The 25,026-nt window shown below is 48.3% G+C and overlaps 1 protein-coding gene across 3 annotated transcripts in view; it reads left to right on the top strand.

Moving 5' to 3' along the window:
• Nucleotides 1–25,026, top strand: part of LOC143981430 (asialoglycoprotein receptor 1-like) — a 48,857-nt gene that overhangs the window by 9,859 nt on the left and 13,972 nt on the right. For 2 of the 3 annotated variants that reach the window (XM_077479261.1, XM_077479260.1), the window contains exons 2-6: nucleotides 7,672–7,785; nucleotides 17,561–17,656; nucleotides 17,745–17,801; nucleotides 17,978–18,049; nucleotides 24,325–24,399. In XM_077479261.1, coding sequence (XP_077335387.1) covers nucleotides 7,680–7,785; nucleotides 17,561–17,656; nucleotides 17,745–17,801; nucleotides 17,978–18,049; nucleotides 24,325–24,399 — 406 coding nt within the window. In that variant the 5' untranslated portion in view covers nucleotides 7,672–7,679. The remainder of the gene's footprint in view (nucleotides 1–7,671; nucleotides 7,786–17,560; nucleotides 17,657–17,744; nucleotides 17,802–17,977; nucleotides 18,050–24,324; nucleotides 24,400–25,026) is intronic. The other variant, XM_077479262.1, reaches the window with a different exon arrangement.

The raw sequence follows: 25,026 nt of genomic DNA, 5'->3' as shown, positions 1-25,026 counted from the left end.
TCTAAAAGTTCTTTGGTGTGGGCCTTTTTTGAGACGAGTGCATCAGATCGCACCGCTGCTATTTGCAACATATGTCTCAAGCGTATCTCACGTGGCCAAAACATCAGCCGCTTGGGCACCACATGCTTGACCAGACATATGTTGACCTGCCATGCAGCTCGTTGGCAAGCGTACCTCAAAGACCCACACCAAAGAACAAAGCGGACCTCTCCTTGCTCCTCATCAGCTGGCATCTCCAACCCCACTAGACCTTCAGTCCTCTCTGAAACCTGCTCTGAGAGGAATGAAGGTGTAGAATTAGGTGTGTCACAGCCAAGTGCTTCCGGGAACTCTGCTAGCGGTACACCCACGTCCGATTATAGCAGGCAAATGTCCCTGCCCCAGCTGCTGGACCGGCGGAAGAAGTTCACTCCCAGCCATCCACATGCCCAGCGGTTGAATGCTAGCTTGGCTAAATTGCTAGCACTTCAACTGCTGCCTTTTCAGTTGGTAGACTCGGCCCCCTTCTGTGAGTTTGTACAATGTGCGGTTCCTCAGTGGCAGGTCCCCAAACGCCACTTTTTCTCACGGAAGGCGATTCCGGCTCTCTACCGGCATGTGGAAGGCAATGTCCTTGCCTCGCTGGACAGGGCGGTCAGCGGTAAGGTGCATATTACCACTGACTCATGGTCCAGCAGGCATGGACAGGGACGTTACCTGTCTTTCACGGCCCATTGGGTCACTCTTCTGGCAGCTGGGAAGGATGCAGGACAAGGTGCAGTAGTGTTGGAGGTTGTTCCGCCACCACGCCTCCAAAATGCTACTATTGGTTGTGACACACCTCTCTCCTCCACCCCCTCCTCTTCTTCTTCCTCCATGGCCTCTTCCAGTGCTCTGTCCTCAGAACCAGCGGTGCTCCATAGGCGTTCCAGGGGCTACGCAAGTACGCAGGCAAAACGATGCCATGCCGTGCTTGCGCTGGTTTGTTTGGGGGACAGGAGCCACACTGGGGCGGATGTTTTGTCAGCTCTGCAGGGGCAGGCCGAGAGGTGGTTGACCCCACGCCAGCTTAAGCCAGGAATGGTGGTTTGCGACAATGGCACCAACCTCCTCTCCGCCCTCCGACAGGGACAACTGACCCATGTGCCCTGTGTAGCTCACGTCCTTAACCTGGTGGTGCAGCGGTTCTTGGGCAGGTACCCCGGCTTACAGGATGTCCTGAAGCAGGCCAGGAAAGTCTGTGTGCATTTCCGCCGATCATTTAATGCCTGTGCTCGGCTGGCTGAGCTCCAAAAGGAGTTAAACCTGCCCAAGAACCGCCTTATATGTGACATGCCCACCAGATGGAACTCAACATTGGCCATGCTGCAGCGGCTGCACACGCAGCAGAGGGCCATCAATGAGTACCTGTGCGACTACGGCACCAGGACAGGGTCAGGGGAGCTCGGTTTTTTCTCACCACGCCAGTGGGGCATGATCAGGGATGCATGCACTGTCCTGTCACCGTTTGAGGAGGCCACAAGGATGGTGAGCAGTGACAGTGCATGCATCAGTGACACTGTACCTCTTGTCCACCTCTTGGAGCATACGCTGCGTGGAAAAATGGACAGGGCACTTGAGGCAGAACAGAGGCAGGAAGAGGAGGACTTCCTTGCTTCTCAAGGCCCCCTTTATCCAGACAGTGTTCCTGCTGTGCCACCCATCACACAGGAAGAGGATGAGGAGGAGGAAGAGGAGGAGGAGGATGATTGTGTCAGCATGGAGGTGGAGGCTGGCACTCAGCATCAGCAGCAGCAGCAGCAGTCTTGTAGGGATGATTTACAGTCCCAAGAAACACGTGGACTTGTACGTGGCTGGGAAGAGGTAGCTGCGGATCATGTTGTCCTTAGTGACCCAGAGGACTCCGGACCGAATGCCTCAGCTAACCTACGCTGCATGGCCTCCCTGATCCTGCAAAGCCTGCAGAAGGATCCTCGTATTCTTCGGATCAAGGAGAGGGACCATTACTGGCTGGCCACTCTCCTTGATCCACGGTACAAGGGTAAGGTTGCCGACCTTATCTTGCCATCGCAGAGGGAGCAGAGGATGAGACATCTCCGGGAGGCCTTGCAGAAAGGTCTGTGCAACGCGTTCCCAGAGACTGGGAGGTTACAAACTCCTGGTCCTGGACAACGTGTTGCTGAGGCATCGGTCAGAAGGAGCGGTGGAGAAGGTGGCCGTCTGACTGATGCTTTCAGACAATTTTTTAGTCCGCAGCCCCAAGGTATGATCGGTTCCAGCACCCATCGCGAGCGTCTGATTTACATGGTGCAGGAATACCTAGGGGCAAGGTCAGACTTGGACACCTTTCCCACGAAAATCCTCTGGCTTACTGGGTCTTGAGGATGGATCACTGGCCAGAGCTTGCACAGTATGCAATTGAGCTACTGGCCTGTCCTGCATCCAGCGTTCTTTCGGAACGCACCTTCAGTGCTGCTGGTGGCTTTGTTACCGATCACAGGGTGCGCCTGTCCACCAAATCAGTTGATCGACTGACCTTCATCAAGATGAATCAGTCTTGGATCACCCACAGCTACCAAGCACCTGAAGCTGATGTAACCGAATAATTTTTTTTGAAATACCACATCCCTTCAAGACTGCCTATGCTGATGCTGAGTGACTGTCCTGTTATGTTGATTGTCTATCCTCTTCCTCCTCCGCTGATATGTTGGAAAAACATTTCTGGTTCTGGTTGATGCCATCAGCCCAATTTTTCTGCCCCTGTTTAACAGGGGCGTTTAAGTACAATTTTTGATGCAATGCTTTGCAGCAGGGCTAATTCCTGCAATAAAACTAGAGTATATGGCAGAGGTTGCAGTGTGGTGGCACCAGCACCAGTGCCTAAGGCCCAACTTTTCTGCCCCTGTTTAACAGGGGCGTTTAAGTACAATTTTTGATGCAATGCTTTGCAGCAGGGCTAATTCCTGCAATAAAACTAGAGTATATGGCAGAGGTTGCAGTGTGGTGGCACCAGCACCAGTGCCTAAGGCCCAATTTTTCTGCCCCTGTTTAACAGGGGCGTTTAAGTACAATTTTTGATGCAATGCTTTGCAGCAGGGCTAATTCCTGCAATAAAACTAGAGTATATGGCAGAGGTTGCAGTGTGGTGGCACCAGCACCAGTGCCTAAGGCCCAATTTTTCTGCCCCTGTTTAACAGGGGCGTTTAAGTACAATTTTTGATGCAATGCTTTGCAGCAGGGCTAATTCCTGCAATAAAACTAGAGTATATGGGAGAGGTTGCAGTGTGGTGGCACCAGCAGCAGTGCCTAAGGCCAAATTTTTCTGCCCCTGTTTAACAGGGACATGTAATTACAATTCTTGATATAATATTTCACAGGAGGGCCCCTTGCTGTGCCCACCCAGAGTAACGGTGAGGACTTATAGTGTTGTGGCACCAGCACCACAACCACCAAAGGTAAATTTTTCTACCACTATTCAACAATGGCATGTAATTACAATTCTTGATATAATCATTCACAGCAGGGCGCTCCAGCGCCCACCAAGAGTCACTTTGAGGGCTTACAATGTTGTGGCAAAACCAACACCTTGTTCCGCCATTTCTGCAGAGCATATAGGGCAGGCCCCTACTTTCAAACATCCAATTTACAAACATCTCCTACTTGCAAACGGAAGGAGACAACAGCAAGTGAGATGAAAAAAGATGGACGACAAAACAAATTATACAGGGGTGATAACCCTTCCCTATGTTTTCCAAAAAGCTTAAAAATAGTTTTTTTGACTGGAGCTACACTTTAAAAATGTACCAGTTGAAAATTACAAACAGATTCAACTTAACACAACAAACCTACACAGTCCCTGTCTTGTTTGCACCGCCTGTATACTGCTGTTCTGAGTATATAGGGCCTGGGGGCCCCACGCATTTCCTTTTTTTAATATGGGTACAGGGTTCCACTTAATATGCGTACAAGACCCAAATAGGCTGGTAATGGGCAGGGAGGGCTACCCATGCCATTTTTCTGAATGATTTTCAACCATATTGCAGGAACCAGATATAACATTAAAACCGCAAGCAGTTTTAAATGGTATTATTTCCGTTTAATGTCATTTTGTGCAGGGACTGTTCTAAACACGGGAAACACGTGGAACTTCACAGGCATACTACAGACACCCCCCAGGCACCATATTTAAAGGAATATTTCACTTTTTTTTCACTTTAATCGTCATTAAAATCAGTGCTCCCGCCAAAACGGCCATTTTTAAAAACATTTTAGGCATTGACCCATGTCCCCTGGGGCAGGAGCCAGGTCCCCAAACCCTTTTTAGGACAATATCTTGCATATTAGCCGTTAAAATTAACACTTTTCATTTCGAATGTTCGAGTCCCATAGACTTCAATTGGGTTCTAACGTTCGTTCGAATTTGGGGTCCGTTCGAAAGTTCTGGTGCGAACCGAACCGGGGGGTGTTCGGCTCATCCCTATTGAGGAGGAAGAGGATAGTCAGTCAACATAACAGGACAGTCACTCAGTATCAACATAGGCAGTCTTGAAGGGATGTCACTTTTAAAAAAAAAAATTTGGTTAGTGCTTGGTAACTGGTGGTGATCCAAGACTGATTCATCTTTATGAAGGTCAGTCGATCAACCGAGTCTGTGGACAGGCTCACCCTGTGATCGGTTACAAAGCCTCCAGCAGCACTGAATGTGCGTTCCGAAAGAACGCTGGATGCAGGACAGGCCAGTAGCTCAATTGCATACTGTGCAAGCTCTGGCCAGTGATCCATCCCCAAGACCCAGTAACCCAGAGGATTTTCGGTGGGAAAGGTGTCCAAGTCTGACCTTGCCCTGCACCAGGTAAACCAGACGCTGGCGATGGTAGCTGGAATCTATCATACCTTGGGGCTGTGGACTAAAAAAATTGTCTGAACGCATCAGTCAGACGGCTACCTTCTCCACCGCTCCTTCTGTGACTGACCTCACAACAAGCCTCAGCAACACGTTGTCCAGGACCAGGAGTTTTTAACCTCCCAGTCTCTGGGAACGCATTGCACAGACCTTTCTGCAAGGCCTCCCGGAGATGTCTCATTCTCTGCTCCCTCTGCTACGGCAAGATAAGATCCGCAACCTTATCCTTGTACCGTGGAACAAGGAGAGTTGCCAGCCAGTAATGATCCCTCTCCAAAGAATACAAGGATACTTCCGCAAGTTTTGCAGGATCAGGGAGGCCATGCAGCGAAGGTTAGCTGAGGCATTCAGTCCAGAGTCCTCTGGGTCACTAAGGACGACATGATCCGCAGCCACCTCCTCCCAGCCACATACAAGTCCACGGGTTTCTTGGGACTGTAAATCATCCCTAAAAGACTTCTGCTGCTGATGCTGAGTGCCAGGCTTCACCTCCATGCTGACACAATCCTCCTCCTCCTCCTCTTCCTGTGTGATCGGCGGGACAGCAGGAACACTGTCTGGATAAAGGGGCCTTGAGAGGCAACGAAGTCCTCTTCTTGCTGCCTCTGTTCAGCCTCAAGTGCCCTGTCCATTATTCCACGCAGCGTGTGCTCCAACAGGTGCTCACCATCCTCGTGGCCTCCTCAAATGGTGACAGGACAGTGCATGTATCCTAGTGTGGGGGAAAAAAAACAAGCTCCCCTGACCCTGGTCAGGTACTGGGGGAAGAGCTGTACTGGGGGCAGAGCTGTACTGGAAGAAAAGCTGTACCAAGGGAAGAGCTGTACTGAGGGGGATGAGCTATACTGGGGGACTTATGGTCCAGCGGGTATGGACAGGGACGTCCATACATGGTCTCTCAGTACAGCTCTGCCCCCACAGTACAGCTATTCTCTCAGTACAGCTCTTCCCCCTCAGTACAGCTCTGCCACCTCAGTACAGCTATTCTCTCAGTACAGCTCTGTGCCCGAACCATCTCTGCTCCCCCAATACAACTCTGCCCCATCAGTACAGCTCTTCCTCCAGTACAGCTCTGCTCTCAGTACAGCTCTTCCCCCTCAATACAGTTCTGCCCCCAGTACAGCTATGCCCCCTCAGTACAGCTCATCCCCCAGTACAGCTCTGCCCCTTCATTGCAGCTCTGCCCCCCGGTACAAATCTGCCCCCTTAGAACCGTTTCCCCCCAAGATTAGCTCTACCCCCTCAATATAGCTTCCCAAGTACCGCTCTAGAATGGTGCCTCGATATACTTTGCATTGGGAACTATAATTGGTGCATTGCAGTCTGTTGCTCTTCCCTCAGTACACCTGTCCCCCCAGTATAGCTGTTTTCCCCAGTACTTCTCCCCCAGTACAGATTTTCCTCCAGTACACCCACCCCTTAATACAGTTTTTCTCCTGCAGTACAGCTCTGCCCCCTCAGTACAACTCTTCCCCCAGTACAGCTCTTCCCACAGTACAGCTTTTCCCCCATACAGCTCTTCCCCTAGTACAGCTCTGCCCCTTCATTAAAGCTCTTCCTCAGTACAGATCTGCCCCCTCAGTACAGCTCTTCCCCCAGTGCAGCTCTGCCTCCTCAGTACAGTTCTTTTCCCAGTACAGCTCTTCCCCGTCAGTACAGCTCTTCCCTTAGTACAGCTCTGCCTCCTCAGTACAGCTGTTTCCCCCTTAGTACAGCTCTGCCCCCTCAGTACAGCTCTGTCCCCCTCAATAAAGCTCTGCCCCCTCAGTACAGCTCTGCCACTTCAGTGCAGCTCTTCCCCCAGTACACCTCTGTCCCCTCAGTACAGCTCTGTCCCCCTCAATAAAGCTCTGCCCCCTTAGTACAGCTCTGCCACTTCAGTGCAGCTCTTCCCTCAGTACACCTCTGTCCCCTCAGCACAGCTCTGCCCCTTCAGTACAGCTCTTCCCCCAGTATAGCTCTTCCTCCAGTACAGCTCTGCTCTCAGTATAGCTCTTACCCCTCAGTACAGCTCTTACCCCTCAGTACAGCTCTTACCCCTCAGTACAGCTCTGCCCCCTCAGTACAGCTCTGCCCCCTCAGTACAGCTCTGCCCCCTCAGTACAGCTCTGCCCCCTCAGTACAGCTCTGCCCCCTCAGTAAATCTCATCTCCCAGTACAGCTCTGCCCCTTCATTGCAGCTCTGCCCCCCCCCCAGTACAAATCTGCCTCCTTAGAACCATTTCTCCCCAAGATTATCTCTACCCCCTCAATATAGCTTCCCAAGTACCGCTCTAGAATGGCGCCTCGATAAACTTTGCTTTGGGAACTATAATTGGTGGATTGCGGTCTGTTGGAAGTCCATGTTAAATGTGATGATGCAAACGCAACATAATTAATACCAGTATCTCCTTATACAGACCGGGTGGCTGCTGTTGGTGTCATTTAGGGATCTGGTAATTGATTCTGCAACAATAAGTATTTATAGAGCCCCAGCCCTTGCTTAAAGAGCCCCAATGTTTAGAGCCCAATTTACATTTTAGCATGTGTTGCTTTAAGACAGACCATTCTTTTTGAATAATTGGCCAATGCACTGCAACCCAGCCAAACACCAACCTGCCCCATTCGTACCAATGCGGTGGTGTGCTGCAGTGCTGTGCTCTGCCCGCTTCTGTATTAGTGTGTTGGGGTTAAATAAATGGCACTGCAGCACACGGTGGTACACACGTTGCAGTATTCATGTTGCCGAAAGGCATAGATCTGAGTGAATCCTAATTCTTTATCATCCTTCTCTCTCACTTACCTATCAGGAGTCATCATGACCAAGTGGATGCCCCAACCCTCCTCAGCCCTAATCTGCTTCCTGTCATCTCTCTGCACCGGGCTCCTCTTCATCACCATCATCCTCCTCGTCACCATCACACGTGAGTCCATGCTTGCTGCCTCTCCACACAGACACCACAGTCACATTCTATCCATGCTCTAAGAATTCTAAAAGACATCCTTTCTGAATGGGGGAAGGGGTGAAGTGTGGTACAGTCTGGTACAGTAAAAAAAGTGTATTGAAGAAACACAGCAATAGTTCACATATAACCCAGTGGGGAGACTGCCAACCGGGTGGAATCATGGTTACCAGTAACATTGCAATAGCCGGAGTCAGGGCCACTGATAGAAATCATGGGGCCCCATACAGCCTACCTGATGGGACCCCCTTTAGCTTCACCCCTGGTCCCGCCCTTGATCCCTCCTTCAGCCCCACCCCTGGCCCCTCCATAATGCAATTGGCAGCATGGGTGGCACTGTCTGCACCACATTATGGCATTGGCGGCATGGCACGGCACGGGTGGCACTGTCTGCAGCAGATTACGGCATTGGCGGCATGAGTGGCACTGTCTGCAGCACATTACGGCATTGGCAGCACGGGTGTCACTGTCTGCAGCACATTACGGCATTGGCGCCATGGGTGGCACTGTCTTCAGCACATTATGGCATTGGCGGCATGGGTGGCACTGTCTGCAGAACATTATGGCATTGGCGGCACGGGTGTCACTGTCTGCAGCACATTACGGCATTGGCAGCATGGGTGGCATTGTCTGCAGCACATTATGGCATTTGTGGCATTGTTGGCATTGTCTGCAGCACATTATGGTGTTGGCAGCATGGGTGGCACTGTCTGCAGCACATTACGGTATTGGTGGCACGGGTGGCACTGTCTGCAGCACATTACCAATGCTATATTGTGCTGCAGACAGTGCCACCCATGCCGCCAAAATAGCATAATGCCATTGGCAGCATGGGTGGCACTGTCTGCAGCACACTACGGCATTGGCAGCATTGGCAGCACTGTCTGCAGCACATTATGGCATTTGCGGCATGGATGGCACTGTCTGCAGCACATTACGGCATTGGCGGCATTGTTGGCACTGTCTGCAGCACATTACGGCATTGGCGGCATTGTTGGCACTGTCTGCAGCACATTATGGCATTGGCGGCATGGGTGGCACTGTCTGCAGCACATTACGGCATTGGTGGCACGGGTGGCACTGTCTGCAGCACATTACCAATGCCATATTGTGCTGCAGACAGTGCCACCCATGCCGCCAATAGCATAATGCCATTGGCAGCATGGGTGGCACTGTCTGCAGCACATTACAGCATTGGCAGCATTGGCAGCACTGTCTGCAACACATTATGGCATTTGCGGCATGGGTGGCACTGTCTGTAGCACATTACGGCATTGTTGGCACTGTCTGCAGCACATTACGGCATTGGCGGCATTGTTGGCACTGTCTGCAGCACATTATGGCATTGGCGGCATGGGTGGCACTGTCTGCAGCACATTACGGCATTGGCGGCACGGGTGGCACTGTCTGCAGCACATTACCAATGCCATATTGTGTTGCAGACAGTGCCACCCATGCCACCAGTAGCATAATGCCATTGGCAGCATGGGTGGCACTGGCTGCAGGCAGCACATGCGTTAACGTCATGGGTGCCACTCTCTGCTGCACATTACGGCATTGGCAGCATCGGTGGCACTGTCTCTGCAGCAGCCCATAACGCATGTGTTACCTGCAGACAGTGCCACCCATGCCGCCAATGCCGTAATGTATAGATGCTTCTGCAGTAGTACAGCTCCTCCCCCCCCCCCAAGCAAGCACACACCTGTGTCATTGTTAGCCGGGCCCCAGGAGTCACTTCTTCCCGGATCCTGCTGCTGCCTGGACCGGAGTGTCCACAAACGATTCCAGTCAGATGGGATGCCGATACCAGCTGCTTCTTTTGCGTCCTCTGCCATCGCTGCTCACCTGAATTGTCACCTCACTGCTACTTCTGTCACGCGCAGAGAGAGGAATCACTCCACGGCGCCAGGGGAGCGGCACTAGCCAGCAGAGCCAGCATGAGGAGCGGGCACGGTAGAGGCATTCTTCCGCGCCTGAAATAGAAAAAATAGTCCCTCCCCTGCCGCCACCTTTTCTAAAAAGAGCACAAAATTAGAGAACCAAGGCCTTAAATTGGCTTTGCCTGACACAAGATGGCTGCCAGAGCCACATGGGCCAACAGCATCCAACTTGATTGTTTCCCCAGTGACCCCAGAAAACCATGTTCCTCATGACTTCCTCTCCACCTGCAGAACCGCTACAGATGAGCGCCATCTGCAGTGGAGAAAACAGACTGCACCTGCCTACAAGCTGCTAGAGAGGTTACACTGAACCATTGGGAGAGGGGAACAGCAAAGCACAATCACTGAGCAGGACACACAGCCTGTATATGTAATTAGGAAAAAATGGCTGCCCTCTACGTATATTATCTGATGTTGGTTTCATCTCCGGTCTGGGTGGACAAATATGATGACTCACAGACAGAAAGATGGGTAGATAGGCAGATAATCAGGAGCAGGGGCGGACTGACCATTGGGGCACTCTGGCACTGCCCGAGGGCACCATGCCACTAGGGGGCCCCATCAGGGTTGCCAGCCTCAATAAAACCAGGGACAGTGTGTGTCTGTGTGTATACTATATATATGTGTGTGTGTGTGTATACTGTGTGGCCCCTTAATCTCCTATTGCCCAGGGGCCCCATAATCTTCTATTGCCCGGGGGCCCCATAAGTTGTCAGCCCGCCCCTGATCAGGAGTTTTTGTTGTCTTAGTTTGGACATTGAGCTGGATGTATGCAGGGCCAGATTAAGAACATCATGGGTCTGGTGCTGAGGATTTTGATGGGGCCTTTTATAAACAATAAATAAATAAAAGTGAAAAATTTTTTTGTTATAACAAATTAAATTAAAGAGAGAGAGGGAGGAAGAGAGAGAGAGAAAGGGGATGAAAGAGGTGTGAGGGGTAAGGGAGGGAGGATGAGAGAGAAAGGGGGGGGTGAGAGAGAGAGGATGCACATGAGGATGTGTGGGAATGACATCAACGCAGACTGGCCAAGGCAAATGACGGAAGGCACAGAACCCAGAAGGAAGTCCGGGTGAAGATGGAAGTGCCCGGGCCCCGCCAGACTGATCACAGCACAGCACTGGAGGGCTCAGTCTGACAATTTAAGTGTACCCTAATGTGCTAATATGCTGGGCACACTTGTACATTATGGCATAACCTACCCCAGGGCCTCTAAAAAGTAGTAATGTTAGAAAAGTTTACTACCGCTTTACTATCACCGGAGCCTCTCATGGGGCCCCTACTGACCCTGTGGCCCTTGGGCAGTGCCTAAGTACATGGTTGTCAACATTTCAAATATATTTTAGGGACGCTTTTTTTCCAAGTGCTATATTTAGAGTAGATGACATCCCCCGTGTTCCTCTATACATCACAATAGTCATTACAAAATAAAATAAGTACTAATAATGGGGAAGAACAAATATGAGGACTGTGAGATTTCCTTTAGTTGAACTGACAAAAGTGCCCATTCTAGAGCTGATAACATTGAGGATATTCAGTATCATTTTAACATATCATTTTAAAGAACAGTTTTTGTGGGTAAGAGGCATAGGGGAGGAGTGTGGATGGTATAAAAGTGGGAAGTATGTGCAGGTGAGGGAGAGGAATGTGGAGGGTCTAACAGTGGGCACTATGTACAGGAGAGGAGTGCAGAGGGTATGGCAGAAGGCACTATGTGCAGGAGAGGAGTGTGAAGGGTAAGACAGTGGGCAGTATGCACAGCAGAGGAGTGTAGAGGGTATGAAATTGGGCACTATATATAAGAGAAGAGTGTGGAGGGTATGACAGTGGGCACTATGTACAGGAGAGTAGGACAGTAAGCAGTAATTACAGGAGAGGAGTGTGGAGGGAGGGTATGATGGTGGGCACTATGTATAGGAGAGGAGTATGGAGGGTATGAAAGTTAGTAGTATGTACAGGAGTGGAGGGTATGACAGTGGGCACTATGTATAGGAGAGAAGTGTTGGAGGTATGACAGTGGGCACTATGTATATGAGAGGAGTATGGAGGGTATGATAGCGAGTAGTATGTACAGGAGAGGAGTGTGGAGGGTATGACAGTGGGCACTATGTATAGGCGAGAAGTGTTGGAGGTATGGCAGTGGGCACTATGTATAGGAGAGAAGTGTTGGAGGTATGACAGTGGGCACTATGTATATGAGAGGAGTATGGAGGGTATGATAGTGAGTAGTATGTACAGGAGAGGAGTGTGGAGGGTATGACAGTGGGCACTATGTATAGGAGAGAAGTGTTGGAGGTATGGCAGTGGGCACTATGTATAGGAGAGAAGTGTTGGAGGTATGACAGTGGGCACTATGTATAGGAGAGGAGTGTGGAGGGTATGACAGTGAGTAGTATCTACAGGAGAGGAGTATGGAGGGTATAGCGGTGGGCACTATGTATAGGAGAGGAGTATGGAGGGTATGGCGGTGGGCACTATGTATAGGAGAGGAGTATGGAGGGTATGTCGGTGGGCACTGTATAGGAGAGGAGTGTGAAGGGTACGACAGTGGACACTATGTACAGGAGAGAAGTGTATGACAGCGGGCACTATGTACAGGTGAGGAGTGTGTAGGATATGACAGCGGGCGTTATGTATAGGAGAGAAGTGTGGAGGGTATGACAGTGAGCAGTATGTACAGGAGAGAAGTGTGGAGAGTATGACAGTGGGCATTATGTATAGGAGAGAAGTGTGGAGAGTATGACAGTGGGCATTATGTATAGGAGAGAAGTGTGGAGAGTATGACAGTGGGCACTATGTATAGGAGAGAAGTGTTGGAGATATGACAGTGGGCACTATGTATAGGAGAGGAGTGTGGAGAGTATGACAGTGGGCATTATGTATAGGAGAGAAGTGTGGAGAGTATGACAGTGGGCACTATGTATAGGAGAGAAGTGTGGAGAGTATGACAGTGGGCACTATGTATAGGAGAGAAGTGTGGAGAGTATGACAGTGGGCACTATGTATAGGAGAGAAGTGTTGGAGATATGACAGTGGGCACTATGTATAGGAGAGGAGTGTGGAGAGTATGACAGTGGGCATTATGTATAGGAGAGAAGTGTGGAGAGTATGACAGTGGGCACTATGTATAGGAGAGAAGTGTGGAGAGTATGACAGTGGGCACTATGTATAGGAGAGAAGTGTGGAGAGTATGACAGTGGGCACTATGTATAGGAGAGAAGTGTGGGAGTATGACAGTGGGCACTATGTATAGGAGAGGAGGATGAAGTAATCTGGGAAGGAGAAATGTAAAGGTTTGTGGAAGGATGTTTAGGGACTGCGTAGTGGTTAGGTGGGCCAGTCATGGATTGAAATGACACCAATTAAGCAGAGACCAGCCATAGTCGATCTATGTATGGGCTAGCTGGTTTTATACAAGTCAACCTATTAACCGACTTGAGTACAACCAGCCTGTCAGGTTTTCCCCAAAACAATCAGTGCTGCCAGCTATAGTTAGCAACACTAATCATTGTATTGACTGGCAGAACACAATAACACTGCGGGAGTGATCGCCCCATTCACAGGTCAGCGGGTGAGAGGGTGTGTGGGGACAGGCTGGGGAGAGATACTAGTCAGTCCCTGGGTAGGCTCTGGTTAGTATCAGAGCCAGATACACACAGGTTACATACGCCAAGATCATTAGAGCGAGAGCAATAATTCTAGCACTAGACCTCCTCTGTAACTCTAAACATGTAACCTGTAAAAAAAATGTAAAGCATCGCTTAGTACACAACAAAAAATCGTCCTAACTTTAGTGGGTTTTTTTTATGAATAATGTTTTATGAATGTTTCTTTCCAACATAAAAAGTTGCAAATACCACCATTTTATTTCATAGGGTCTCTGCTAAAACAATATATAATGCTTGAGGGTTCTGAGTAATTTTCTAGCATAAAAAAATGATGACTTTTACATGTAGGAGAGAAGTCTCAGAATGGGCCTGGTTGCCAAGGGGTTAATTATCATAAGTAATATACAAATAATTATTATAAGCTCTGTGAGGTCATCCTCTCCGTCTGCTGCAGAGTGTTCCAGCTTGTATTTATACTGCCGCTCTGTATGTAACTTCTGACAGGCTGTGCAAGCAGCCCTGTATCTCTGGAACCATAGATGATAGCAGCCCCATATTTTAACCAGTGCTGGAGTGGGTCTTTAGCTACATACCCCCAATTGGGGTCTCTGTGACTCCTGATCGCCGAGCTACAATCCTCAAAGTCAATCTTTTTTTTAAATTTTTTATTTTTTTTAATTTCTTTTTTTTTTTGGGCAAATGGGCCTATCTTGAGAAAGGGGCCTGGAGCTGCAGCTCCAATAGCCCCTATGTTAATCCGGCCCTGGATGTATGTGAATAGGGCGAGTCGATGACCTGGTTATCCTTTGCCTAGGCACTCCTGACCTCGGTGCACTTCCTTTGCCTAGGCACTCCTGATCTCAATGCACTTCCTTTGCCTAGGCACTCCTGATCTCAATGCACTTCCTTTGCCTAGTCTGTGGGGGGGCAGCACAGCATAGTACATTACACGGGGGGGGGGGGGGGATAGCACAGTGCATTACATGGTTGGCACAACACATTACATGGTGGATACATGGATACAGCACATTTAATGGTTGGCACTGCCCACTACAGCACATTGCAAGGTAGGCACAGTACATCATAATGTGGGCACAGCACATGACATGGTTGGTACTGCACAACACAGCAAATTGCATGGTGGGCACAGCACATGCACAAGGTGGGCACAGGACCTTATATGGTGGGCACAGCACATGACGTGGCAGGCACAGCTGAGCACATTACATGGTGGGCACTGCACATTACACATGGGCACTGAAAATTATATAGTGGGCACAGCATATTATATGTTGGGTACTGCACATTGCATGGTGGGCACCGCACAGCACATGACAAGGTAGGCACTGCATGACACCACATGACATGGTGGTCACAGCACGACACAGCACAGCACATTACATTGTGAGCACCGCACAGCACATTAAATGGTGGACGCCGAACATGATATGGTGAGCCCTGCACGCCACATTCCATTGGGCACATTGGTGGGCACTGCACAACGCAGTACAGGCAATTACATTGTGAGCACAGCACATTAAATAGTGGACATCGCACATGACATGGTGAGCCCTGCATGCCACATTCCATTGGGCACATTGGTGGGCACTGCACGACACAGCACAGGCAATTACATTGTGAGCACAGCACATTAAATAGTGGACACCGCACATGACATGGTGAGCCCTGCACAGCACATTCCATTGTGGGTACCGCACGACACATGCCATGGTGGACAATGTACAGCACATTACATGGTGGGTACAGCACATTACATGACATGGTGAGCACTGCACAGAAAGTTACATGGTGGGAACTGCACATGACGAGGTTGGCACTGCATGGAGCAGCACATTACATGTTGGGCACTGCACATTACATGGTGGGATCACTGCATGACACAGCACATGAAAAGGTGGACACAGCAAATTATATAGCGGGCACTGCATGGCGCAGCACATGACATGGTGGGCACAACACATCACATGACATGGTGAGCACTGCACAGAAATTTACATGGTGGGAACTGCACATGACGAGGTTGGCACTGCATGGAGCAGCACATTACATGTTGGGCACTGCACATTACATGGTGGGATCACTGCATGACACAGCACATGAAAAGGTGGACACAGCAAATTATATAGCGGGCATTGCAAGGCACAGCATATTACATGGTGGGCACTGAATGGCACAGCACATGACATGGTGAGCACTGCACAGGACATGGTGGGCACATCACATGACATGGTGGGCACATCACATGACATGGTGGGCACTGCACATTACATGGTGGGAACAGCACATGACATGGTGGGCACTGCAAGACACAGCACGACATGGTGGGCACTGCACATTACATGGTGGGTACTGCAAGGCACAGCACGACAGAGTGGGCACTGCACATCACATGAAGAGAAATGCAATGCACATTACATGGAGGGCACTGCAATGTACAGCACATGACATTGTGGGCACTGCACATTACATAGTGAGCACTGCAATGCACAGCAAATGGCATACTGGGCACAGCACATTGCATGGGGGCACTGCAATGCACAGTACATGACATAGTGGGCACAGCACATTATATGGGGGCACTGAAATGCACATGACATGACATGGTGGGCACAGCACGACATGGTGGGCACTGCACATGACATGGTGGGCACTGCAAGGCACAGCGCAACATAGTGGGCACTGCTCATTACATAGTGGACACTGCATTGCACTGCACATTACAGGGTGGACACTGCAAATTACATGGTGGGAACAGCACATGACATGGTGGGCATTGCAACGCACAGCACGACATGGTGGGCACTGCACATTACATGGTGGGTACTGCAAGGCACAGCATGACATAGTGGGCACTGCACATCACATGAAGAGCAATGCAATGCACAGCACATTACATGGAGGGCACTGCACATTACATAGTGAGCACTGCAATGCACAGCAAATGATATACTGGGCACAGCACATTACATGGGGCCACTGCAATGCACATGACATGAAATGGTGGGCACAGCACGACATGGTGGGCACTGCACATGACATGTGCGACTGTGTGTGGTATGCATCAGACTGATTCTGTCCGAATCTCCGTCCGACCCAATTTTCCAACATGTTGGAAATATTTCCCGACCAACTGGGCCGGACGGACCTAATCCGATCATGTGTAGAGCATTTTCATTGGACCAAGTGCCATGCATGCTCAGATCAAATTCCTACATCAAAGCTATTGGCTACTAGCCTGAATGTAGTCCCATCGTAACGAAATTACGTCATCACGTTCTGAAAGATCTGATTTTTCGCCAACTTGGCCCGACCGTGTGTATGCAACAGTTTCGGACACAATCCGTCGGACTAAATCCGACGGGCAAAATCTGACGGATTTGGTTGCCAAAATCTCCGACCGTGTGTACGTGGGCTAACAGATCCTGTGATAGGAGTCAGAAATCTGCAGAGACAAGCCTTGGCAGCAGTGACTAACACTTGTCTCCTCCATGTGTGCAGGGCACAGAGGGCCCCTCTTCCTGCCAAGAAGGCACACAGATATTGATAAGCCACTGGCATGGGCCTATATTGAGGGAGGGGCCTGGAGCTGCAGCTCCACAAACCCCTATGTTAATCCAGCCCTGGATGTGGTGACGACGCTATTGTGCTGCTCAATGTTCTCCTTGCTAGAAAGGAAGCTGTACATAAGGATCTGCAGTGCAAGAATCTCTCTGCTCCTTGCTTCACTCATTATGTGGATCTGTGCTTCCTCAACCACTATCATTGACCCATCAGCTGTCAGATTATCTGTCATCTCTGGGGGGGCAGCTCTGCCATGAGGAAGCAAAGCCCTGCTCCTCTACCAAAATGGTTACCTAGATATAGTGCAGAACAAGACATGGTAAGTCAGTAATGATGTCATGGTCAGGGGTCAGGAGATCAGTAGCTGTAGCAGTAGAGAGGCTCCCACCTCTCCTCAGTCACATCATTGACTACATTGAGCCATGAGTTATTTCCTAAGTGGTGTTCCCCCCGCTAAGGTATTTGTAACGTTGGCATTCTGCTCAATACAGGTTTCAAGTTTTAATGCAACCAGACTCCGTGTGTTCACTGTCACCACACCTCGCTGCACTTCCGCACAAATAGACAGGGGTGACTAATGTGAAATATTGACTTTGTCTCCGGCAGGTCAGGGGGTGGATCAGACAGAGCACATCATGGAGGTGAAGCTGAGGAATCTGAGTCTAGGGGTGCAATCCAGAGTGAAGGGACTGTCCCAGCATGGTAAGATGGACCTCCATGTGGTGATGGGAGTGACGGTAGGCAATGGGCTGTCTGCTCTACTCACCAGCTATATGTTCTCTTCCACCAGATTCCTTGATGCTCGAAAAACTGAAGGTCATGGAAACCTTTATAATGGACTTTAGAAGTGAGTTGGTGGTGGTGGGGGGTTGTTCTAAAGAGGGGTTGTGTACAGAATGGGGAGCTATGATCCCTCAAAGCATTCAGGATAAATCCAAGGTGCTATGTGTGTGGCTCACAGGGATGTATGAAACTGAGAAAAATGTATTTATAACTAATAATTTTGGTGTTTCTTTTCTGCAGAATCTGAGGTGATGAGTAAAGTGGCGGAAATTGAGTCTTCCATGAAACATATTTTATCTAATGAAGTAGCAGGTAATTACACATTCTAACAGGGGACCTATAATGGGCTCAGTGGATGACCCTATTAAAGCCTCCAGTGGTCCCTACACCAACAGGTCCTGATTACTGGACCTACATCCATGGGGAACGGTTTCTGGGAATGGGTGGGATTTTCTAGAACAGGACAATGTGGGGAAGATTTTAGAGAACTCTTGGATCTATCAGTAATGCTCTAATGCTCCAATTTTAGGGCACATAAATGCAAAAAAATTATCAGATTTTTTAAAAAAATATATAAAATTTGAGATTGCACCAGTAAATAGATACCCAACATGCCAAACCTTAAATTTCCATGCGCCCGTAAAATGGCGACAAACTTTAGTACCCTATATTTTCCACAGGCGGCACTTTAAAGGGTCATCAGCTTAGCGTTACAGAGGAGACCTGGTCCTAGAATTATCTCTTTCACTCTGGCGTACGCGTCAATATGTAACACAATCGCAATCAATGTTTTTATGAGTAGGCACCCCATCGCTTGCGTTTATGGTCATGCGTGCGTATATATATGGGGATGGGGGTTGCCCGACTCTACCATATTTGGTCAATGATGTCATAATAATCCCACACTTTAAATTTTTTTGTTTGATCTTTGCATGGGGTTCCCCCTTAAAATCCATACCAGGCCTACAGGGTCTGGTATGGCATTTGGGGGAACCATTTTGTTTACATGACTGGCTATTCCTGGTCTGTAATGTTGCTAAGGGCACAAAGGGTGCCAGAGACCATTGATAACAAGGAAGTTGTCATGTGTAGTAGTGGTAGAAATATCTCTTCTCTACATGCCATTTGGCTCCTATCGAATTATTAAAAGGTCCAGCTTTAGGATGGACGCTAAAACAGCCAAACTTCAATGCTAACTTGTGCTTGGATAGAACTTTAAACCCCTCCCTAGTGATCATTGTAGAAGAGTCATCTTACATTGGATGTCAATGGAAAATTGCCTCGTACATTTGTGGTAATTGTGGGTGGGAGATCAATCTGTCACAACTAAAGGAACCCCTTGCAACCTCCAGAGGAACCCTAAAGTCCCAGGGACCACTGGTTGAACAAGCCTGGTATAGACAATTGTGCTCTTCTGGCATTGTGGTAACAGTTTGGTGAAGACCCTTTTCTGTTCCAGCATGACTGTGCCCTGTGTACAAAGCCAGCTCCATAAAGACATGTGGAGAAACTTAAGTGTCCCAAACAGAGCCCCAACCTCAACCCTACAAAACACCTTTGGGATGGAACACCGATGGTGATCCGTCTTCTCATCCAACATCAGTACCTGACCTCACAAATTCTCTTTTGGGTGACTGGGGTTCTAGATTTCCACTGTGTTTCCAGCCTTGTCGCAACTTGGAAAAGTCCTTTTCATTTCCAATAAGCTCCATAAAGACATGGTTTGACCAGTTTGGTGTGGAGGAACTTGAGTGTCCTGCATAGAGCCCTGACCTCATCCCTAATGAACACATTTGGGTGAATTGAAATGTCAGTTGTGACCTAGATCTTCTCATCCAACATCAGTCTAGACCTCACGTACTAGACCTCACAAATAAGCATAAGTTCCCACAGACACCCTTCAAAATCTTATAGAAAGCCTTCTCAGAAGAGTGGAGGATATTATAACGACAAAGAGGAGTAACTCTATATTAATAGCCATTATTTTGTAATGGGATGTCCTCCAAGCTCATTTAGGTATTGTAATGGGATGTCCTCCAAGCTCATTTAGGTATTGTAATGGGATGTCCTCCAAGCTCATTTAGGTATTGTAATGGGATGTCCACCAAGCTCATTTAGGTATTGTAATGGGATGTCCACCAAGCTCATTTAGGTATTGTAATGGGGTGTCCAACAAGCTCATTTAGGTATTGTAATGGGATGTCCACCAAGCTCATTTAGGTATTGTAATGGGATGTCCTCCAAGCTCATTTAGGTATTGTAATGGGATGTCCTCCAAGCTCATTTAGGTATTGTAATGGGATGTCCAACAAGCTCATTTAGGTATTGTAATGGGATGTCCAACAAGCTCATTTAGGTATTGTAATGGGATGTTCACCAAGCTCATTTAGCTATTGTACTGGGATGTCCTCCAAGCTCATTTAGGTATTGTAATGGGATGTCCACCAAGCTCATTTAGGTATTGTAATGGGATGTCCTCCAAGCTCATTTAGGTATTGTAATGGGATGTCCTCCAAGCTCATTTAGGTATTGTAATGGGATGTCCAACAAGCTCATTTAGGTATTGTAATGGGATGTCCAACAAGCTCATTTAGGTATTGTAATGGGATGTTCACCAAGCTCATTTAGCTATTGTACTGGGATGTCCTCCAAGCTCATTTAGGTATTGTAATGGGATGTCCTCCAAGCTCATTTAGCTATTGTAATGGGATGTCCTCCAAGCTCATTTAGGTATGTTGGGAGGAGGAACTTGAGTGTTCTGCAGAGAACCATGATCTCAACCCTACTGAACACCTTTGGGGTGAAGTGGGAAGCCATTGGTGAGCCAGGTCTTCTTATCTGACAACAGTACCTAACTTTGCAAATGAGCAAAAATTCCCACAGACTCCCTCCAAAATCTTGCGGAAATCCTTCCCAGAAGAGTGGGCAGTGTTAAGGCCCATACACACGATCAGACTTTTTGACAACAAACATGCAAATTAGCTGTTTTGGAGCAACATCCGGCCGTGTCTACGCTCCATCGGACAAACTTTTTTGGTTTTTATCGGACTTTTGTTGGCTGTGCGAACGGACAAACTTTCTGGCAACAAAAGTCAGATGGAGCAAAGTCCGATCGTGTGTACAGAAAACCATAGGAGTTTTTGTACAAAGTACAAATAGGCATGCTCAGAACCAATGCAAAAGATCAGACAACAATACAGAAGTTTACCAAAGGTGGCGATAAAGAGCATAAAAACCACATGATTTGGTGAAAGTTGGCTGAAAAAGTCCTGCCGTGTGTGTATGCAATACAAGTTCTCGGCCAACGCCCTTTGTACAAAAATCCACAGGAAAGTTTGTACAAAGTCCGATCGTGTGTATGAGGCTTTATAGTTACAAAGTTGGGTCAACGTATTGTTACAGACAATGCGTGGGACAGATAAAACAAGGACAAGAAAAAAAGATAGAGAGAAAGAGAGAGAGAGAGACTGTTACACAGAATGGTTGTTCTTGTGCTTAAATTAACAATACAGTGAGTTTTTTTGTCTATATGAATAGTCTAGGTTTTTAAATGGAATGTCCGACGAGCCCATGATGTCAGGTGTCCACAAGCATGTGACAATATTTAGTAGCACATCTTCACCTTCTTCTTTGACACCATATCCATGTATTTGTAGCATCAGGGTAGGAAGGTGGGTAAATGGTGTCTTCAAAAGCAGCTCAACAAGCTTCTCGAAGACGATCCAAGCAACACTCATTAACCTGCAAGCCAAATGTCTTCAGTTCAGACATACGTATCCATTTTTCAAAGAAGAACAAACTGGGTACAAGTCTTAATAACCAAATTGTCTGTTTTGGTACTCCAACTTTGTAGAACTAAACCTAGATTTCAATGATGGCAACCTGTAGGGCAGGGCTGGTGACCCTCCCTCCTTGTTCCCCTACTTGTTGGGCGCAAAGTTTGGATCACATGGAAGGCCTACCCCAGGGTGCGTTCCTCTTGGCTATGCTAGGCACCTGTAACATGATCACTTTACTTCACACACATGGGGTACCTTTACTTTGTGCCGTTTTCATTAAATGCCTTGGGACAAGGCTCAGGTTGCCATCAGGCAATACTTGACCTTAAGGCAGGCCTCTACTCTTATGCCGCATACACACGATCGGACTTTCCCACTGACTTGGTCCGGCGGACCGGAATCCATCGGACAATTCAATAGTGTGTAGGGTCCAGCGGCTTTTTTTCCCCAAAAGTCAGACGGACCTAGAAATAAAACATGTTTCAAATCTATCCGATGGACTCGAGTCTGACGGACTGAAAATCTGGAAAACTGTCTGTGTGTTAGTCCGATGGACAAAATACGACGCAAGGGCAGCTATTGGCTACTGGCTTTTGAACTTCCGTGTTTAGTCCCGTTTCGTCATCATGTTCAAAATGGATGGACTTTCGAACAGACTTAGTCCGGTCGTGTGTGGCCAAGTCCGTTTTGTTCAGAAAGTCCATCGGACCTCCGCTGAAAGTCCATCAGGAAGACCGTCGGACCTAGTCCTTTCGAAAAGTCTGCTCGTTGTACGCGGCATTAGAGATGAACGCATACCATGTAAACTTGCACCAAAACTGCTCATTAGTAAACCCTTGGGTCCCCTTGTTAATGTACACTCCCACTGTTGAAGACCATGCCAAACACTGATCAAACCACCTGTTTAGCAATTTCCACTGTCCTCAGTAGCAGAATGGGCCCTGCTGTGCACATAGCGTTGACTCCACATGTGCACTTGGCATGACTTTTGAGCTTCTGTACCTCTGTAAATGATGGGGACCTCAGCTATGCCAATCGGCTCCCATTTCTATGGGAGACAGACCGCTGCAGAAGGAGTGCCAACAGCAACTCCCTCGCTGCTAGAGGCCGCACCACCTGCAACGCTACCGACAGGCTGCTTAAATTGATGGTAGACCTTTGTTACCCATGGTAACCATTGGCTGTACTGCACCAGGATGCAGTGCTGTCTCTTCATACCCCAGTATGCTAGTGAGCCAAAGTTGTAGAAGAGTGCAGGTTACTTGCATTACACCCCTCTATTAACTTCAGACCAGGGGGAAACAAAGTTTCAAAGCTTTATTTAGAAAAGTGCAAATTACCATCTCAAGTCCAACATGCAAAACCAGGATTATTCCTACACCCCTATTCCTAACTCAGGCAATGTGCTGCCCCGACATACCTGCAAAGGTAGAGCCCATGTGCATTTAGTTCCATTAGTGACATTTCCCAGTATCTGGTATCTTTGGGGAGGAACCCCAGGTACAGTGGACAATCTACGTCAGCCTTTCTCAACCTTTTCAACACAGAGGAACCCTTGAAATAGTTTCCTGGTCTTGGGGAACCCCCTGCTAAAAATTGGAAATCTACAACTCATGATACGTTAGTGTGATGGTCAGTGGGAATAATGGTCCTTACACTTGTGGTCATTGGGAAGAATTACCTCCTTACAGATAGCTAAAAAGATCAATGGTGTCGGTGGGAACTTATCTAAGAGGCAGAAATTGCCCAATGCTGAAGGAACCCCTAGCAACCTCTGGAGAAACCCTGGTTGAGAATCACTGCCCTAGACTAATGACATCTCCAAGAGCTAATTGGAGTGAGGTGTCAGCCAACTGGAGTCCTATCAATGAGATGAGATTGGAGGTGTTGGTTACAGCTGCCCTGCCCTATAAAAAACACACACCACAGGCAGAAATTGCCCAATGCTGAAGGAACCCCCAGCAACCTCTGGAGGAACCCTGGTTGAGAATCACTGATCTACGTTATGGCAGTAGCAGGTAAAATTTGTGTACTCCTCACGGGTGCAACTCTCCAATACTCTCCCTTATGGGTGCTTAGTCATGTTCTCTGAGGGGCTCTTAAGTGCTCAGGCCTGGGCTATGGGGTTCTCAGGCCCAGGCTCTGATACTCTTAGGCCCGGGCCCTCGGTTCCGGACCACTGTCTTTTATATCACATGACCAGTGGTATCGGTCCTAAAGGTAACACGCCAAAACCAGAGAACCAGGAAGGACATTAACCCTTATCCTCCCATCCGGGGTAGCACCTAACTAGCAAATGTCCATCTCCTAACCCCTGAATCAGGCTTTCCTGGTGGAGATGTGAAGAACCCAGATCTGTGGATCTCCTCAGTAGAGAGAAGGAATTGCTTTCTTCAGTTCCACTTGGATGTCTTTTTAATAGAAATAGACACCTAAACAAAAACAAATGAAACACATCTCAAACCACCCCCCCCCCCCCCCCCCTTCAAAAAACACAATCTAAATAAAAGTTAGGTTGCTCTTTTTTTTTTCAAGCCAATTTTTATTTAGGCAACTGAGAGTTTCCGTTCCATCAAAATTTTACTAATGGCAAAATCTATAATTTTTCTAACCATTTTAATGGAACTGGTTACAAATGAAGTCATGATCATTTCTTCCTAACAATCTCTTTTCCCCGGGGTCTTACTTTTGGGGTCTGCTCCGTCTTTTCACATATTACATTAAAGCCCCATCAGAATCATCTAAAACCCATCTCTCCTCCCCTCCCCTGTAAAGAAAAAGTTGACATTAATTTCTTTTTTATTTCAGGTTCTTTATCCAACGATCATCAGAGGATTTTGGCAGCTCTGGGTGACTTGGCTGAAGAGATCTGGAAAGGGAACAGTAAGTTTACCTTATACACCTTACCCACCAAGCCATCTTTTCCCCAAATGCCAATGAAGTCAAAATGCTCCACTCTGCCCTGACTGGTATTTGGCCTCTTCAGGTCTGAGAAGCCCTATAGTGTACAATTTTGGGTGGATTCTGATAATGGACACGTTTCTTCTATCTGAGGAGCAGAGGATAAGGATTGGGATATATGTAGCCATGCCCCCGTAGGGGTTGCTGAACGTTGTGTCACCCTGCCCGGCCAGACATCCCTCTCTCCATCACTCAGAGACACAGAACAGTCCATAAGCTTTTTTTTTTTGTTTTTTTTATTGAGGGGATTGAACTTGGATGGGAAAGGGAAATTATGGGATGCCCAGGAGATCCAGTATAACTTGCTTGGGACTTCTATATACACTCTTGCTTAAGACCTTTTTCCCTTAATCCTCCAGCACTTCACTTGCTACAGACCGTTACTCCTCCAGACTAGCTAGCACCGCATTGTTAGGCTTGATCTAACTCAGCCAGGCGTCAGTGGATTGCCTTTTGCGGGCAGGGGCCCTGGGTCCCTGTGGTGTAGAAATAGTTCGGGAGCTAACTGTCCTCTATTCAGCTACCGCTTCCAGATAGCTCTCTTCAGGC

Source organism: Lithobates pipiens, unplaced genomic scaffold (assembly GCF_037356315.1).
Source record: "Lithobates pipiens isolate NorthernLeopardFrog02 unplaced genomic scaffold, aLitPip1_a1.2 Scaffold_157, whole genome shotgun sequence".
Lineage (NCBI taxonomy): Eukaryota > Metazoa > Chordata > Amphibia > Anura > Ranidae > Lithobates > Lithobates pipiens.
Note: the sequence above shows the minus strand (reverse complement) of the source record. Positions and strands in the feature narration are given on the sequence as shown.